At 41.1% G+C, this 18,506-nt stretch overlaps 1 protein-coding gene across 1 annotated transcript in view; it reads left to right on the top strand.

Moving 5' to 3' along the window:
• LOC142297264 (uncharacterized) overlaps window positions 1-18,506 on the top strand; it is a 280,648-nt gene that overhangs the window by 93,501 nt on the left and 168,641 nt on the right. The window contains exons 33-37 of the mRNA XM_075341519.1: window positions 7,070-7,195; window positions 8,789-8,922; window positions 10,659-10,823; window positions 10,901-11,047; window positions 11,151-11,278. Of these exons, the coding sequence (XP_075197634.1) occupies window positions 7,070-7,195; window positions 8,789-8,922; window positions 10,659-10,823; window positions 10,901-11,047; window positions 11,151-11,278 (700 nt within the window). The remainder of the gene's footprint in view (window positions 1-7,069; window positions 7,196-8,788; window positions 8,923-10,658; window positions 10,824-10,900; window positions 11,048-11,150; window positions 11,279-18,506) is intronic.

Genomic DNA, 18,506 nt, shown 5'->3' with positions numbered 1-18,506 from the left:
ACACTATAATAGCGGAGCATTTAGCTTAATAAATATATCCCAATATTCAGTATATAGTATTGTGTAGATCAACAAAGAAATGGAGTTTGACTGAACTGATACAATGTAATTCATACTAATGCGTCTTTGGATAACATAGCTTTAACTACTTCTGGACTGACCACTTACAACCCATGTAAAAGATCCTTACTGGCAAAGCCACAAAAACAGGAATTAAAATTCCTACCAAATTTAAAAGTTAATATAGCAAAAAAGAACAAAAGTATTTACCTGCCCAGGTAACAAAAACCAATCCACTAACAGGATGTAGCACAACCTCCTTAATAAGGATGGAAGCAACACAGATGCAAAATACTGATGAGACAACCATTCACAACCTTTCTGATTATGGAGGAGGTGGCTGCTAGTATTAAAATTACACAAAAAAAAGGCTTGTATAAAGTGCTTTTCACACACACATGTAATGCACAGTGTTTGGCTTATAGCCTATTGAGGACGCCTATACTATTAGATTTGGCGGCTGCCCAGCACAATATAAGTGCACCCTCAGGACAGACCCCTAGTTTACAAGGCCTACATTAATGGGCTTGCCTGCAACCTGCAAAAAAATATAAACTTGTCCGATACTTAAAAACAGTTGAAACGGGAAGGGGAACACATTTCTTAATTGTATTTTTTGTGGTCCATAGTGAGGCCATATTAAAAATAAAAGAGGTAAAAACAATATATGTATTTCCTTTATTTTCTCACTCTTATTGCCCGATAACACAGAAAAGAAGATAATTTGACAGTAACATAAAAATGAAACACCCCAAGTACCATAAAAAAGGTACAAAACGTAATGATCCAAAAAAACAAAATTAAAATTAAGAACTCTGTAAACTGCATGTAATTGACCCGCCCCAGGGCCGTGGGGTACTCGGTTCCGGGTGTTGGTTAATAGGATTATGTCACGGGGGCCTGTGCCCGGTTCCATGGCCCTGGTGGTCGCTAAAAGTCAATAAATAATAAAAATAAAAATAAAAAAAATAAATAATAAAAAAAAAATAATAAAGAAAATAAATAAATAAATAAATAAAAGTATTTCGTGACGCCACCTACGGTTCCAGTATGGTTACTGGGGCTGCAGGTCAGACCTCTGGGGTGATGGTTAGGCAGCCAGTTGTTTACGCTTCCCGTAGGTGAAGCGGGGTCCCCAGGGCAGTTTTAGTAGTACACAGATATGGCGGCCGTTTTTCCTCACAGCCTTTTCAACTGTCACTTTAGTGCAGCAGCCTATGGCTCCTCAGATGAAGAAATAAAGTGCGTCACACCAATTCATTAACTCTGACCAGGTTTTACTTGCAGGTGTTATTAAAAAGGGGTTCAGTTTCTGATGTTACAGTTTTTGGGTAATCTGGGAACAGTTCAGGATCTCAGCACCAGGTCAGTTGTGTGGCCTCCCTGCTGCGCTATGTTTCTCCTTGGTCCTAGGCTGCCTGGAGCTACACCTTGTCCCTCTCTCACTGTCTTCACCTGTATGGCAGGCGGCGGGAGCTTCTTTAAGGGGCACTGCTGTACTCACTGCGGTCCCTAAGCTCTGTGTAGCGGCTTTGCCTTCAGGTGCTGCTGCGGCCAGGAGATCTGCAGTCTCCCTGGACCCCGGTCTTTATTGCTGGGCAGATCAGATCCCTCACAATCTCGGATGCCGGTGTACGATAATCAGCGCTGTTCCTTGGGGATGAACCGGTCTGGCTCCACCTCCCCGGTCTCTCCTCTTTTGCCTCACTCTTGATCCCTCAGGCGGTCACACAGTTACTTGTGCGGGCTAAGCACTGCCCTCTCCATTTTGATGTCTCCCTCACTCTCCGCTCGCACAGTCTCCTTTTTTCCAACTGTCAACTGTCTCTCTGACTCCGCCTCCAACCTTGGATTTAAAGTGGACCTCACCTGAACTCGACTTGTAGAGCTCCCCCTCCAGGCTTGGAGTGGAAATGTTGTATGTGGGATTACCTAATGTGGAGATCCTTCCCTGCCCAGGTACAGGTATATTTGTGGCAACTGAACCCTGGGGTGCCACATAATCAATACAAAAATGGTTCCAACAGTCTAGATAATCTTTAACGTTATATTCACATATGGCATGACAATCTAGGGGGAATCTCCGTTATTCCCTGGCCATAGCCACAAGCCCAGGGGTGAGGTATTAGCATACCCTTAATAATACCACAAACATACAGGTCCTACGCCCATTAGATGCCATGGCCTGTGCGAGAAGCCACCGTTTCCCAAAAGTGACCTCCTACCACTAGGACAAAACCACTGAAACCAGCTTCTGAGCCAGACCTATCCACTGCTGTTGTAATAAATAAACAGTACCTAAACCATCATAAAAAGTACATCTCAAGATTGTTATTTTTTCCCGAAATATATATATATATATATATATATATATATATATATATATATATATATATATATATACAGTTAGGTCCAGAAATATTTGGACAGTGACACAATTTTCGCGAGTTGGGCTCTGAATGCCACCACATTGGATTTGAAATGAAACCTCTACAACAGAATTCAAGTGCAGATTGTAACGTTTAATTTGAAGGTTTGAACAAAAATATCTGATAGAAATTGTAGGAATTGTACACATTTCTTTACAAACACTCCACATTTTAGGAGGTCAAAAGTAATTGGACAAATAAACCAAACCCAAACAAAATATTTTTATTTTCAATATTTTGTTGCGAATCCTTTGGAGGCAATCACTGCCTTAAGTCTGGAACCCATGGACATCACCAAACGCTGGGTTTCCTCCTTCTTAATGCTTTGCCAGGCCTTTACAGCCGCAGCCTTCAGGTCTTGCTTGTTTGTGGGTCTTTCCGTCTTAAGTCTGGATTTGAGCAAGTGAAATGCATGCTCAATTGGGTTAAGATCTGGTGATTGACTTGGCCATTGCAGAATGTTCCACTTTTTTGCACTCATGAACTCCTGGGTAGCTTTGGCTGTATGCTTGGGGTCATTGTCCATCTGTACTATGAAGCGCTGTCCGATCAACTTTGCGGCATTTGGCTGAATCTGGGCTGAAAGTATATCCCGGTACACTTCAGAATTCATCCGGCTATACTCTTGTCTGCTGTTATGTCATCAATAAACACAAGTGACCCAGTGCCATTGAAAGCCATGCATGCCCATGCCATCACGTTGCCTCCACCATGTTTTACAGAGGATGTGGTGTGCCTTGGATCATGTGCCATTCCTTTTCTTCTCCAAACTTTTTTCTTCCCATCATTCTGGTACAGGTTGATCTTTGTCTCATCTGTCCATAGAATACTTTTCCAGAACTGAGCTAGCTTCATGAGGTGTTTTTCAGCAAATTTAACTCTGGCCTGTCTATTTTTGGAATTGATGAATGGTTTGCATCTAGATGTGAACCCTTTGTATTTACTTTCATGGAGTCTTCTCTTTACTGTTGACTTAGAGACAGATACACCTACTTCACTGAGAGTGTTCTGGACTTCAGTTGATGTTGTGAACGGGTTCTTCTTCACCAAAGAAAGTATGCGGCGATCATCCACCACTGTTGTCATCCGTGGACGCCCAGGCCTTTTTGAGTTCCCAAGCTCACCAGTCAAGTCCTTTTTTCTCAGAATGTACCCGACTGTTGATTTTGCTACTCTGGGCGGCACGGTGGCTCAGTGGTTAGCACTGCAGCCTTGCAGCGCTGGGGTCCTGGGTTCATATCCCACCAAAGACACCATCTGCAAGGAGTTTGTATGTTCTCCCCGTGTTTGCGTGGGTTTCCTCCGGGTACTCCGGTTTCCTCCCACACTCCAAAGACATACAGATAGGGACTCTAGATTGTGAGCCCCAATGGGGACAGTGTTGCAAATGTATGTAAAGCGCTGTGGAATTAATAGCGCTATATAAATGAATAAAATTATTATTATTATTATTACTCCAAGCATGTCTGCTATCTCTCTGATGGATTTTTCCTTTTTTTTCAGCCTCAGGATGTTCTGCTTCACCTCAATTGAGAGTTCCTTAGACCGCATGTTGTCTGGTCACAGCAACAGCTTCCAAATGCAAAACCACACACCTGTAATCAACCCCAGACCTTTTAACTACTTCATTGATTACAGGTTAACGAGGGAGACACCTTCAGAGTTAATTGCAGCCCTTAGAGTCCCTTGTCCGATTACTTTTGGTCCCTTGAAAAAGAGGAGGCTATGCATTACAGAGCTATGATTCCTAAACCCTTTCTCCGATTTGGATGTGAAAACTCTCATATTGCAGCTGGGAGTGTGCACTTTCAGCCCATATTATATATATAATTGTATTTCTGAACATGTTTTTGTAAACAGCTAAAATAACAAAACTTGTGTCACTGTCCAAATATTTCTGGCCCTGACTGTATGTATATTTAACAGAACTCCTTTGACACAGATCTAATGATCTATTCATTTTTTTATTTATAAATAACATAGCAACTATACATCAACAAAACGGGCAGGTGGGTGGGCAACCAGGTCTCAAAGATCAAAGAGGAAGTACCAGCCCCATCCTTCCCCTATATATCCCCCCCTATAAACCAGCCCTTATTAAATTTTCCACCCATCAGACCCAGCGCATGTTCACCATCACGTCCACCATAACCTCTGTATGTCCTGTTATTAACCTTTTCACTCCCACAAACCATATTGTCGTGGGCCCTGTCTGCCCTATAGTGCTCCCTGGCCTTTTTTTGCAGCTGAATAAGATTTGCCAAAATCCATTATCTTGCAGAGAAAAGAACACATAAAAGGGTTAATCACTGTTAAGAAAACTGGTCCTCAATCACCATGCTTCCCCTTTAGGCTGCTTTCACACATCCGGTTTGTGCTGAGCGTCAGAATCCGGCTCAAAAACCCATGCAACGGATGCGGCGAAAAAACGGATCCGTTGCATAAGTTTTTCCCATGCAGCCCGTCCAGTTATTGATGGATGCGGCTTGATACTGAGCATGCGCAGTACAAAAAACTGCATCCGGCGGCCGGATGCAGTTTTTGCCGCAGGATGCCGCATCCGGCGTCCATAGGCTTGCATTGTGAATCACGCCGGATCCGGCGCGATGCGGTTTTTTCGCCACACGAAAAAACGTGCCAGGCAACTTTCCATCCAGCCGCCGCATGGGCTAAATATGCCGCATCCGGCAAAAAACGGATGTAACGCAAGGCCATGCGGCACAATACGGCGCTAATGCAAGTCTATGCGGGAAAAAACGCAATTGGCGGCAAAAAAAAACGGTTGCATTTTTTCTGCAGAGCGCCGTATTGTGCGGCGCGGCAAAAACCGGATGTGTGAAAGCAGCCTTATGAAATAATAACATATATTCTCAGCTGTGGAAGTAGTAAGAGCTGCGGATGCTTTTTCACTTCCTTTGGCTGCCTGATTTGTTGAAAGGAGGAGAGAGCGAAGCAGCTGCTTATTGGCTGCTCATATCAATGCCACGCAAGATCTGAGAAAGCTGGCATTAACACTGCTGTAACAGTGCCCATACAGGAGGTGTATATAAATGTCATTATTTAATAAGGTGAGAACATAATGGTTTAAAAGGGGTTGTCCAAGTACTGGCCAACCTCGTTATTAAAACCAATTAATTGAATTCATTAATCAAAAATTATGCATCAAATGTAATTTTTGTGTATATATACTACATCAGCAATATGCAGGATTTCCATTGAAATGAGTGGTACTACTGTAAAAGAAAAAGTCATAAACTTATCTGCTATTACCTTCTGTCTTATTTTTATTATTATGCTATCATCAACAGTCTAGAAATATTGATTAGTGATGGGTGATCCCCCCGATGTTTGGGATAGGAAGCCTCGCCCGATCGTTTTGTAAAGATCGGGATTGGGATCGAGATAACACGAACTTGCGTACAATCACCAATCTCGGGCTTTACAGTTACGGGATGGAGCAGGGGGGCTGTAAAATAAAGAATATAGTTAATAATAAACAGTGTCATTATACTTATAGGTCCCGCGACGCGTCCTGCAGACTCTGTCTCCCGGCCGCTTCTGCTTCTGAATCCTATCATTGCTGTGTCCTCCCGATAACCAGCACTGACTAAAAGACTTTCCGTGACGTGATGGCCATTGTGACCAGTCAGGTGTGAATGTTGTATTACCTCGTTGGCTACAGACTGGTCACATGACTATGACATTATCAAAAGTCCTGTTAACTGAACTTTGATTGTCACTCTGCGAATGTCGCATCGCATCACAGTGCACAATCTCCTGACAGGAGCAGTCAGCTGCATGTATTTCCATGCAGCTGATGCGCTCCTGTGCGGAGAGTGTCAGGCTTTGCGAGGAGATGCAATGCGTGACGCAAGCGGAATCATACCCTCACTGTCAGCCTGCTTCTCGCTCTGTACAGCAAAAACAGTAAATTAGTAAACAGTAAAAAAAAAAAACACAACACAGGGAACATTTTTTTTATTAGAAATAAAACAAAAAAAAATTTAGAGGCTCAATCTTTATTATAAAAAAAATCCTTAGTCCGACGTAATCCACATGGAGAGCATTGTCAACTCTGATTTACCACTCTGTACAGACACAGTCTATACAAAGTGAGAAGCAGAGAGAGCATTATCAGCTCTGCTACATCGCTCTGTACAGCGCGAGGAGCAGGCTGACAGTGAGGGTATGATTCCACCTTCCTGATTCCAGGACCTTCAATAACATCATAGTCATGTGACCAGTCTGTAAGCCAATGTCTGTACAACAGTCACACCAGACTGGAACACATGGCTATGATGTAATGCTAGGTCCTTTAGGCAGTGGTGCTTACCGGGGGCACAGAAATGATTGGAAGTGGCCGGGAAACAGAGTCTGCAAAACACGTTGCGGGACCTGTAAGTATAATCATAGTGTTTTTTAATAATGTTTGTTTTGTTTTTTACAGCCCCTAGACCCATTCTGGACCCGATCTGTAACACGAACTTCCCAGGAAAGCTCGTGATCGGGATCGCCCATCACTAATAGTGATATTAATAATCATTACAATTATGGTAATATTTTCATTTGATATATTTTAGATATCAATGAGTGCTCTGATCCTGCACTGAATAATTGCTCAGAAAATGCCATATGCTCTAATGTGGCCGGATCATTTCATTGTCAGTGCTTGGAAAACTATACAGGGGATGGAGTCAACTGTACAGGTAAGTGATTTGTAAATTGATATGAAATGAACTTTTTTTTATTACCATATATGCATATAAACTATATTTCTGACAAAGCAGGATTCCTTTCAAAATGCTAAACTAAATAGGAATGTGTTTGCAGACATGGGTTGCCTAATGTCATAATATAATTATTATTTCTATGTGCTTTTATAGTTGTTGATGAGTGTCATCTAAATACAACATATTGTGAACATAATTGCATCAGTTTCGTCGGTGGACATATTTGCACTTGCAATGAAGGCTACAAAGTGAATGTAGAGGACAGCTCCAAGTGTGATGGTACCGTGTAGTTTCTTATACATTTATATGCATCTTTTCATAGAAACTTATCAGCTTTTCAGATACAATTGAATGTGTTTTTACAATAATGTTCCTGTGCTGAGATAATCTAATATATGTGCCCCTGCTATGTACTGTGTAATGGCTGTGTCTGACCATACATGCACATGTCTAATCATACCACATCTCCTGTGGAGGGGAGGACGCAAAATAATATAAAGACATTGCAGCACGGGATCGAAAATAATTTTTTCTTTGAAGTAAAATATTTTAACAACAGTCAGAAAAATGCTTTACTGCACAAAAAGAATAAACTATGATCCCGAGCTGCAATGTCTTTATTTTATTTATTTCCACCCCTGCCCAGGAGGTTGCTGTACGGTCAGACACAACACATAGCAGGGGCCCATATACTCAAATAAGATTATCTCAGCACAAGAACATTTTTTTTAATCACATCCAACTGCGGAAATTATTATTATTCCAAGATCAATTGATTAAAATTAACTTTAAAATGAACTTTATTCATGGGAAAACCCCTTTACCTATCAACTCTTACATGCCTAATATATGTCGGAAACTGCATCTGTTCACGAATACAAATGTGACATACTAAATGCTGTTACAATTTATTTTTAGCAATAAATACCACAACTGTTTTACCATGGACAACTCCAAGCAGTAATGAAACAAATCCTACTTTACCAACTACAATAAGCACAATATCAAGCACCACAGGAAATATCAATGCCTGTAAGTAATGAAGCAATTGTGTATGTCACTAGTTAATATACAAGTGGCAATGAACTCAGTTGAACTCATGATGGTAGCGCGTGTCACTGACATCCATGACTGCGGCCATTCTCTCGCTATGTATCTACAGTATGTGAGTATACCTGAAGAAGGAAATGGGTTTCTCTCCGAAACACATTAAAATAAAATCACTGAAGTTTTACTATGGAACGCCTCTCCCTTATTGCACTACGGCATATATCCCTTTCTACCTAACGTCATCTTCATTGTCTGATCAATGAGATCCCCACCAATTACATAATTAATTAGTCTTTATTGCCTCTAAACGTTTCAGAAAAGTGAAGTCTATATTTCATTTGTACTATAGCTATTAAATATATATACTGACATGAAACACACATACAGGACATTTCTTTCAATTTTTCGGATGTTTTGCTATAACTATGTCTTATTATTTCTTTTTATCTGTTCTATAATAGGAGATGTCCAGGTGATTTTTTTTTTTATAGATTTAATAGTTAATTTTTTCCACTGCAGCTATTGCCCTTTTTCCATATGGAACAAGTATAAGTGATATCAACTACAACCGAAGAACAACAGACTTTACCTCTCCAGTTTTCCAGCCAAAAATCAGATTTCCTTTCGGAAACAGTTTAAGAAACTTTGTCTATGTAAGTATAAATGGCTGGAATCAATGCTTTTTCAGTAAGTACAGTTAGGTCCAGAAATATTTGGACAGTGACACAATTTTCGCGAGTTGGGCTCTGCATGCCACCACATTGGATTTGAAATAAAATCTCTACAACAGAATTCAAGTGCAGATTGTAACGTTTAATTTGAAGGTTTGAACAAAAATATCTGATAGATATTGTAGGAATTGTACACATTTCTTTACAAACACTCCACATTTTAGGAGGTCAAAAGTAATTGGACAAATAAACCAAACCCAAACAAAATATTTTTATTTTCAATATTTTGTTGCAAATCCTTTGGAGGCAATCACTGCCTTAAGTCTGGAACCCATGGACATCACCAAACGATGGGTTTCCTACTTCTTAATGCTTTGCCAGGCCTTTACAGCTGCAGCCTTCAGGTCTTGCTTGTTTGTGGGTCTTTCCGTCTTAAGTCTGGATTTGAGCAAGTGAAATGCATGCTCAATTGGGTTAAGATCTGGTGATTGACTTGGCCATTGCAGAATGTTCCACTTTTTTGCACTCATGAACTCCTGGGTAGCTTTGGCTGTATGCTTGGGGTCATTCTCCATCTGTACTATGAAGCGCCGTCCGATCAACTTTGCGGCATTTCGCTGAATCTGGGCTGACAGTATATCCCGGTACACTTCAGAATTCATCCGGCTACTCTTGTCTGCTGTTATGTCATCAATAAAAACAAGTGACCCAGTGCCATTGAAAGCCATGCATGCCCATGCCATCACGTTGCCTCCACAATGTTTTACAGAGGATGTGGTGTGCCTTGGATCATGTGCCGTTCCCTTTCTTCTCCAAACTTTTTTCTTCCCATCATCGAGGTACAGGTTGATCTTTGTCTCATCTGTCCATAGAATACTTTTCCAGAACTGAGCTGGCTTCATGAGGTGTTTTTCAGCAAATTTAACTCTGGCCTGTCTATTTTTGGAATTGATGAATGGTTTGCATCTAGATGTGAACCCTTTGTATTTACTTTCATGGAGTCTTCTCTTTACTGTTGACTTAGAGACAGATACACCTACTTCACTGAGAGTGTTCTGGACTTCAGTTGATGTTCTGAATGGGGTCTTCTTCACCAAAGAAAGTATGCGGCGATCATCCACCACTGTTGTCATCCGTGGACGCCCAGGCCTTTTTGAGTTCCCAAGCTCACCAGTCAATTCCTTTTTTCTCAGAATGTACCTGACTGTTGATTTTGCTACTCCAAGCATGTCTGCTATCTCTCTGATGGATTTTTTCTTTTTTTTCAGCCTCAGGATGTTCTGCTTCACCTCAATTGAGAGTTCCTTAGACCGCATGTTGTCTGGTCACAGCAACAACTTCCAAATGCAAAACCACACACCTGTAATCAACCCCAGACCTTTTAAATACTTCATTGATTACAGGTTAACGAGGGAGACGCCTTCAGAGTTAATTGCAGCCCTTAGAGTCCCTTGTCCGATTACTTTTGGTCCCTTGAAAAAGAGGAGGCTATGCATTACAGAGCTATGATTCCTAAACCCTTTCTCCGATTTGGATGTGAAAACTCTCATATTGCAGCTGGGAGTGTGCACTTTCAGCCCATATTATATATATAATTGTATTTCTGAACATGTTTTTGTAAACAGCTAAAATAACAAAACTTGTGTCACTGTCCAAATATTTCTGGACCTAACTGTATATGTAGTTTATTAACCTTAAATTATGTGTTTTTTTTATAGTACACAGACAACGGTCTGATTGTGTTCCCAAGATCCAGAAACAATATATTTTCTTACACTTACCCACCAGTTAATGGATTTAGTGAAATGTATGATTTGGCCACCATCGCTGTGTTTTGGAGTGATGCAGACTTGTCTAAAGGAGTGGGAACTACTTACTACCAGGTACGTTTATGAAGCAGATTAATTGGTGAAGAGTATAGTTCACATAGTGTAATCAATATTTATTTAATCCTTCTCAGGAATACACTACGAGAGACAGCATTGTCATTCCTGGAGTTGAGAACATCATTAGCAGAAACATAAAGATTCCATACACGGCTCAGTGGACATTGAAGATTACCTGGGAGAATGTTCCTGCTTATCCTGCAAAGAACAATGACAACAAGGTTAGAAGAAAACGCTAATTACAGAATAGTACCTATAAGAAAAACTATTGTGGTGTCCTGTAGATATTTGTTTAATAACATTACGTGTTATTTTTATTATTAGACCAACACTTACCAGGCTGTTCTGACCACTGATGGATTCCAGGCCTTTGTGCTTATTCTGTTTAAAGATGGTGGAATGAATTGGGATCAGATAAATAGTTACCCAAGACCTCTAATTGGTTATTGCAGGTAAGATGTCTATTTTTGGCTCATGCTGGCGATTTCAAGTTGGAATGATTAGGCCTCAAGTAATATAAGTAACAGTGTCTACAAAAAGAGTGCCTATATCCAGAGCACCAATGGGAATCCTTCTGTAATGTGAAAGAAACATAAAACAATGGAGAATGGGCACTGCCTGAAATATATGAAAGGAAGCCGTGCAAGCACCTATATGGTAAACAAGTAGATAGAAAAAGGGAGTGGTGCTAGAGACTATACAGACATCCACAATAGAAAATACAGATACAGCCCTGAGGAAGACATAATGGTCGTGTAACGTGTGGGGCTGCACCCCCTTTCTTTCCTCCTCTTATTCCATCTTAGCCCAATATACACTATCATGATGTTCTGGTATGATTATTTATTTTGCCAATTGGCTCTCTTGTAACTAATATTATTATTTTCTGGTTTACTTATATTGGGTTTGTACTATTGTGTATGGTGGAATGCTACTTTATTGTTAGGAATTGGAATGTACCAGGGTTTTGTCCATTGTTTTGTGGTACAATTCCCTTTTTTAAATGTTTTTATTGTTCTCTTGCATATGATGTTTGACTAATAAATATTTTGCACTTTATTTGGATCTAACAGGTGATCTTGTGTATACTACAGATTTACAAGATTTTTGATCTGTATGTTCTATTGTGGATGCCTGTGCAGTCTATAGTACCACTACCTTTTTCTATCTACAAAGCAACATAAAAGCAAATATATGGTTACAATGCATTGCTACATGTAGCATTTTCTCTAATTGTTGTTGTCGTACTTCATACTTAATAAACAGCCTAGACTAAATACCAATAGGTTATAAGTGATGATATGTGATGTGACCATGATCTCGGGATGCTGATACAGATGAATACCATAAATGCTGTCCCTTCCCCTCTTATAGCCCTCATGTGATGTGGGAATCAATATCTTGTCCATTTTCATTATACAGTGGGTGAAATAAGTATTGCACACATCATCAATTTTCTAAGTAAATATATTTCTAAATGTGTAATAACAAAAAAAAAGAAATAATCATCTCACCTGTCTGGTGCATAGCAAAAGGCCCTCTGTAGTAATATGGGTAGATCTACATAGAAGTCAGAACTTGAAATATTCCATAGAAAAAGAAGTTCATTCTTCCGATAAAAAACATGAGTAGCAAAGAGCAGCAATAAAAGTGATTAAAAATATATAACAATGGTAGAGCATGTAAGCATGTCTAATCATTCATCCAGGCAACTAGGTTCTCATCAGTGAGATCCTTAGGGTTCGCTCACACCACCTTATATTATGGATGAGTGCTATCTGATGTTTTATCACATATCACTCACTCCAATGTTATACTATTAAGTAGTTTTTTTCTCATGCCTATTTTACATGAGAAAAAAATTGCTGCATGCTTTGATTGGCAGCGTATCTCAGATCATGTGAACCCATACTAGTCTATGGTTGTATGTGAAACATCGAACTGCACTGCAATGGAGAAGATGGAGAAATTAATCTTTTCATCTTCTCCGCAACTGTGCTCCTATTCTCACATGCAAAAAAATTGGATCACAGTATAATGACACTCGGCTCACGCAGCAGAGTTTGAACCGAGTGTCATTAGCATATTGCATGCGATTCTCTCACATCATATGCTATACACCAGTGGGACTCTGGCCTTAAGCTGAGCCTGAAAAACACCATACCACCACATAGGATATGCATTCAGGATTTAATTATAATCTCAAACAATCTAATTATGATCTGAACAATAAAATTCATTTTTTCTGGAATATTACGACTGCTGGCTTATACCCATATTTTGAAATGTGCTATTGACATGAATTTATCACCATATGTCAGTAATAGCCCATCCAATTCACAAAGGCAAAGAAATCAAACCATAGATATCTATACATTAAGTGATGTGTTATGATGAGAAATGACACAGGGAAAAAAAATTGAATACATGAAGAGAGGTGGGTGCAAAAAGCCATGAAAAGTCATGACACAAGCTGAAATCTATCAGTAATTAGAAAGAAATCCTGCCACATATTGAAAAATATCAGCTTGTTCAACTGATGGCCTATAAAGGTGTTACATTACCATGGTGACATACAAGAAACATCTCATGATGAGTAAAATCAGTGAGCTGTCTCAAGACCTTATTTTTGCAAAAAAACTGATGGCATTGGTTACAGAAAAATTGCTACACTACTGAAGGTGAGCACTGTTGAGGCCATAATGCAGAAGTGAAAAGAACATAAATTCACCATAAAGCAGCCACAACCAGGTACTCCCCATAAGATTTTCGACAGAGGAGTGAGAAGAATTATCAAAAGAGTTGTCCCAGATCCAAGGACCACCTGTGAGATGTACAGAGAGATTGTTTCAAAGAAAACAGTAAGTAATGCACTCAACCTCGATGGCTTATATTCACGCTCACCATGTAAAGGATGCTTTACATGTGTCGATTTCTCATGCGATCGCATTTGCGAACGCACCCACCCTCATCGGTTGTGCGGCACGGGCAATTTCTTGCTCGTGTCGCACAATGTTGTAACCCCCCGTCACACGTACTTACCTTCCAAACGACCTCGCTGTGGGCGGCGAACATCCACTTCATGAAGGGGGAGGGACGTTCGGCATCACAGCGACGTCACACAGTGGCCGGCCAATAGAAGTGGAGGGGCGGAGATGAGCGGGATGTAAACATCCCGCCCACCTCCTTCCTTCAGCATTGGACGCAGGTAAACTGCAGTTCATCATTCCCGGGGTGTCACACGGAGCGATGTGTGCTGCCTCGGACACGATGAACAACAGGACGTTCGATTTTTAGAAAATGAGCGACATGTCAACGATGAACGAGAAGGTGAGTATTTCTGCTTGTTCATAGCTGTTACACGCTATGATATCACTAACGATGCCGGATGTGTGTCACTTACAACATGACCCCGCCGACATCTCATTAGATATATCATAGCGTGTAAAGCCTGCTTAAGACTCTATTTATGAACAAAATGCATGTTCAAGTACGTTTAAAGTTTACTCAACAACATTTAGACAAGTCTGTGAAATGATGGGAGAATATAATCTGGTCAGGTGAGATTGAAACTCTTTGAATGGGATAAAACACACCTTGTTTGAGACCAAAAGGCACTGCATATCACCCCCCAAAACACGATACCAACAGTGAAGTTTGGAGGTGGCAACATCATGGTGTTAGGCACTTTATGGGCACATGTAAACTTCATATATTTTAAGGAAGAAAGAATCGACAAATATACTGAGGCATTCTTGATAAAAATCTGATGCCATCTACCAGGATGATGAAGATGAAAAGAGGCTGGACATTTCAGCAAGATAATGATCCCAAACACGCAGTCAAAGAAACAATTAGTTTAAAAAAAAGAAAATAAAGCTGCTAGAATGGCAAAGCCAATCACCTGACCTGAATTGGATAGAAAATTTATGGAAGGAACTAAATATCAGAGTTCATAGAAGGAGCCCACAGAACCTTCAGGATTTGAAGAATATATGTGTAGATGAATGGACCAAAATCACACCTGAGCAATGCATGGGATTAGTTTCTCCATATAGGAGGTGTCTTGAAGCTATCATCACCAGTAAAGACTTTTATTCGAAGTATTAATTCAATTTAAGTAAGTATATTTCATATTTTTTTCCATGTCATTTCTTATGATGACACATCACTAAATTTATGGACATCTATGACTTGATTTATTTGACTCTGTGGGTTGGATGAGTTGTTATTGACATCTGGTAAGAAATTCATGTCAATAGCACCTTTAGAAATATATTTACTTATAAGATTGGGGATGTGTTCAATAATTATTTCACCCACTGTATATGGACAGGTTTTCCTTTTTTCTGGTTGCAGGGAAATGTTACTTTTGTTGCTATAGAGGACAGGGAGCTTGTGACAATGATGATTCTCAGAGCTGCCTAAAACACAGGAGAATCTGGAAATGCAAATTTTAATCGAGACATCTTTGTAATAAAGGTTTCTGTGCAGCTTCCCTCAACATCTCCAGATTGTGATTTGTACGTGACTACTAGTGGCACCCTGTTGCATTCATGTTTACTTTTGTATTATGGGAGATGATTCCCTCTTGCAATGTGTTTTTCAATTGTTCTTGGATGGTAGCCCTTATTCAAAAAGTTCTTTCTGAGGCCACCAAGGTGTTTATCTTAATCTGTGTAGTTGAAACATATCCCATTGTATCTGATGGGTTGACTGTAGACAATGGAGTGCCTATGTGTTTGGGATAAAACTGTTCTATTTATGGTTTATAGAATGGCCAGTTGGCTTCCAACATCTCTGTTTTATTGTTAAGTATCTTGATGGTGGTGTCCAAAAAGTTGATTTCAGTACAGAAATAGTTGAGCTGACGAGTTGAGTGTTAAAGGGAACCTGTCAGATAATTTATGTGTTCTAACCTAGTAGCAGTGTGATGTGTAGCCTAGTAACCCCTTCCTACCCATCCCTGTGTTGTAATATTGTGTAATGTGCATGTATAAAAATCTGTTTTATTACTTATGTGTACCCTATGTAAATGAGCAGGGGCTCTAGCCCCATGGGTGTCGCATCGCCCTGTGGGCTTTGCATGTTTTCCGTGGCATCACGCTCCTGTGGGCATTATACCATGGATTTACATGAGTGACGTCCTGTCGCTCATTGAGATAACGTGCACGCGCACTTATCATTCCCGCAGACTTATCCGGGTTCTTGTTTCTTGTCTTCAGACGCGCACTGCGCATGCTCAGAAGACTCCTGTGGTTCTGGTCATGCGCAGTTACACAATATTACAACACAGGGATGGGTAGGAAGGGGTTACTAGGCAACACATCACACTGCTACTACTTTAGAACACATAAATTACCTGACAGGTTCACTTTAAGGTGCTATATTTACATTTACACGTTCCGAGTTAAACCTCACTGCTTCTTCAGAACAGGCACCAAAATTCAGTTTCTGTTCTGAAGGTGTGGGGTTTCATTCCCAAACGTGTAAATAAAGCACCTTTCCTTCTACTTCGCGGACTGGACCTTCGGTTTATCAACAGCAGCGCAGATCATTCCACACTTCTTCCAGCTTCTATACGCTAAGAGTATGACATACATTCACATCTTTGTTGCCTATACCTTAGGCCCCCTTCACACGCACGTGCCTCCGGTACATGTTAGGTCCGTTCCTGCACGTACCGGAGGCACGGGCACACGTACTCTAATGTAAATCAATGTATTGAGTTACACGTTCATTTTTCCATACGGTGCGTGTGTCTGTGTGCGTGCTACATTTGTTGGTGCATTAAAAATGGAAGCATGTACGTTTTTCTCCGGCATCACGGGTGTCCCATGGATCGCAAACGGACAACATGGAGGTGTTCCATGTGACACGCGCTGGAGAAAACACACGTGTCTGAGGAAAAAAAACAAAAACTTTACTCACCTTCTCCAGCCCTCCTATCTCTGCCGCTGCTGTCACTTGACGCTCATTATGCTCATTGAATATTCACTTCACTGTGGTTGGAAGCAGCAGCAGCGGGGAGTTGGCAGGGCTGGAGACCGAAGATCAGAACCACGGACAGCGACGCCAGGGACAGGTGAGTAGAAAGTTCCCGTTTTCCGTGTGTTATCATGGATAAAACACGGGGAACACACGTAGCCCATAAACACGGGTCACGGAGGGCAAAACGCACCTCTGACACGTCCGTGAAAAATGTGCATGGTTTTTCACGGACGTGTGAGGGGGGCCTTAGGCCAGTTTCACAAGTCTGAAAATCACAGTCTGGACCAGCCTCGAGTGTCCTGACCCAGCAGCTTCATATATGCTTCTCTATGTACCATTTAAAGTGTTTGCATCACGAGGCTCACAGTGGGTCCAAATATCACTGTCCATACTTGGACTGTTACTGTTGGATGTGTAAAACTGTACTTACACTCATATATATGTCCACTCTATACATTTCAAACATAACTCTACAATGCAAACATGCCATGCATTCATATCTCTGATGCCATCCTAGGTGGAAGATTAGAATATATGTAATGTGTCAACAGCATAGCTGTGTTTGCAAAATGTAGACAGCGCAGCTATATGTGTGTGTGTTAAGCCCACTTTACACGCTTCAATATATCTCACAATCCGTCATTGGGGTCAAGTTGTAAGTGACGCACATCCGGCATCGTTTGTGAGGTATTTGCGTGTGACAGCTACGTGCGATCAGGATTGAACGCAAAACCGTTGATCGCAAACACATCGTATCTTTGTGTAGAATTGAGCGTTTTGTTGCACGAACCTAGTCAATTGTAACGTGTGACATCCCTCATACGATTTTGGTGTCTGAGGCTATGTGCGCAGGTGTGCGCTCTGCACCGCAGCTTAAAAAAGGTCCGCTTCAGAGCGCAGCTGAAAAGCTGCGTTCTGAAGCGCCTCACAATGTCTGTCATTCACTAATCTCTGTCAGTCGGTCACTATCTCTGTCCCTCACTCTCTGTCCATGTCAGTCTATCCCCCTCTCTCATATACTCACCGATCCCCGATCCCCGGCGCTGCACGGCGTTCACACTGCTCCGGCGGCTTTTACTGTTTTGAAAAAGCCGGCCGCCCATTAAACAATCTCGTATTCCCTGCTTTCCCCGCCCACCGGCGCCTATGATTGGTTACAAACTGAAAAATAAGGAGCGCTGATAGTGTAATACCAACAGATCAGTGAGGTAGATCAGGAAAAATACACTCACCTGAAAAGGTTGTGATAGTCACAACCACTGATAAAGCATAGGATGATGGCGTCTGCTGCAGCCCCACGGGGATGTGCATACAAATCAGAGTGAAGAGGGGGTTAATGCCGCGCATCAGCCAAAATGAAGATGTAGCACGTTGATGTTATAAACGTATTCTTTTATTCCATCGGTCTACGCGTTTCGAGGATATACCTCTTCTTCAGGACCAGTGCATCAACATAGTACTATGTTGATGCACTGGTCCTGAAGAAGAGGTATATCCTCGAAACGCGTAGACCGATGGAATAAAAGAATACGTTTATAACATCAACGTACTACATCTTCATTTTGGCTGATGCGCGGCATTAACCCCTCTTCACTCTGATTTGTATGATTGGTTACAGTGAGACACGCCCCCACGCTGAGTGACAGGTGTCACACTGCACCCAATCACAGCAGCCGGTGGGGGTGTCTA

The sequence above is a fragment of the Anomaloglossus baeobatrachus genome, chromosome 3 (genome assembly GCF_048569485.1).
Source record: "Anomaloglossus baeobatrachus isolate aAnoBae1 chromosome 3, aAnoBae1.hap1, whole genome shotgun sequence".
Lineage (NCBI taxonomy): Eukaryota > Metazoa > Chordata > Amphibia > Anura > Aromobatidae > Anomaloglossus > Anomaloglossus baeobatrachus.
The sequence above is the reverse complement of the archived record's forward strand: the minus strand, read 5'-3'. Positions and strand labels throughout refer to the sequence as shown.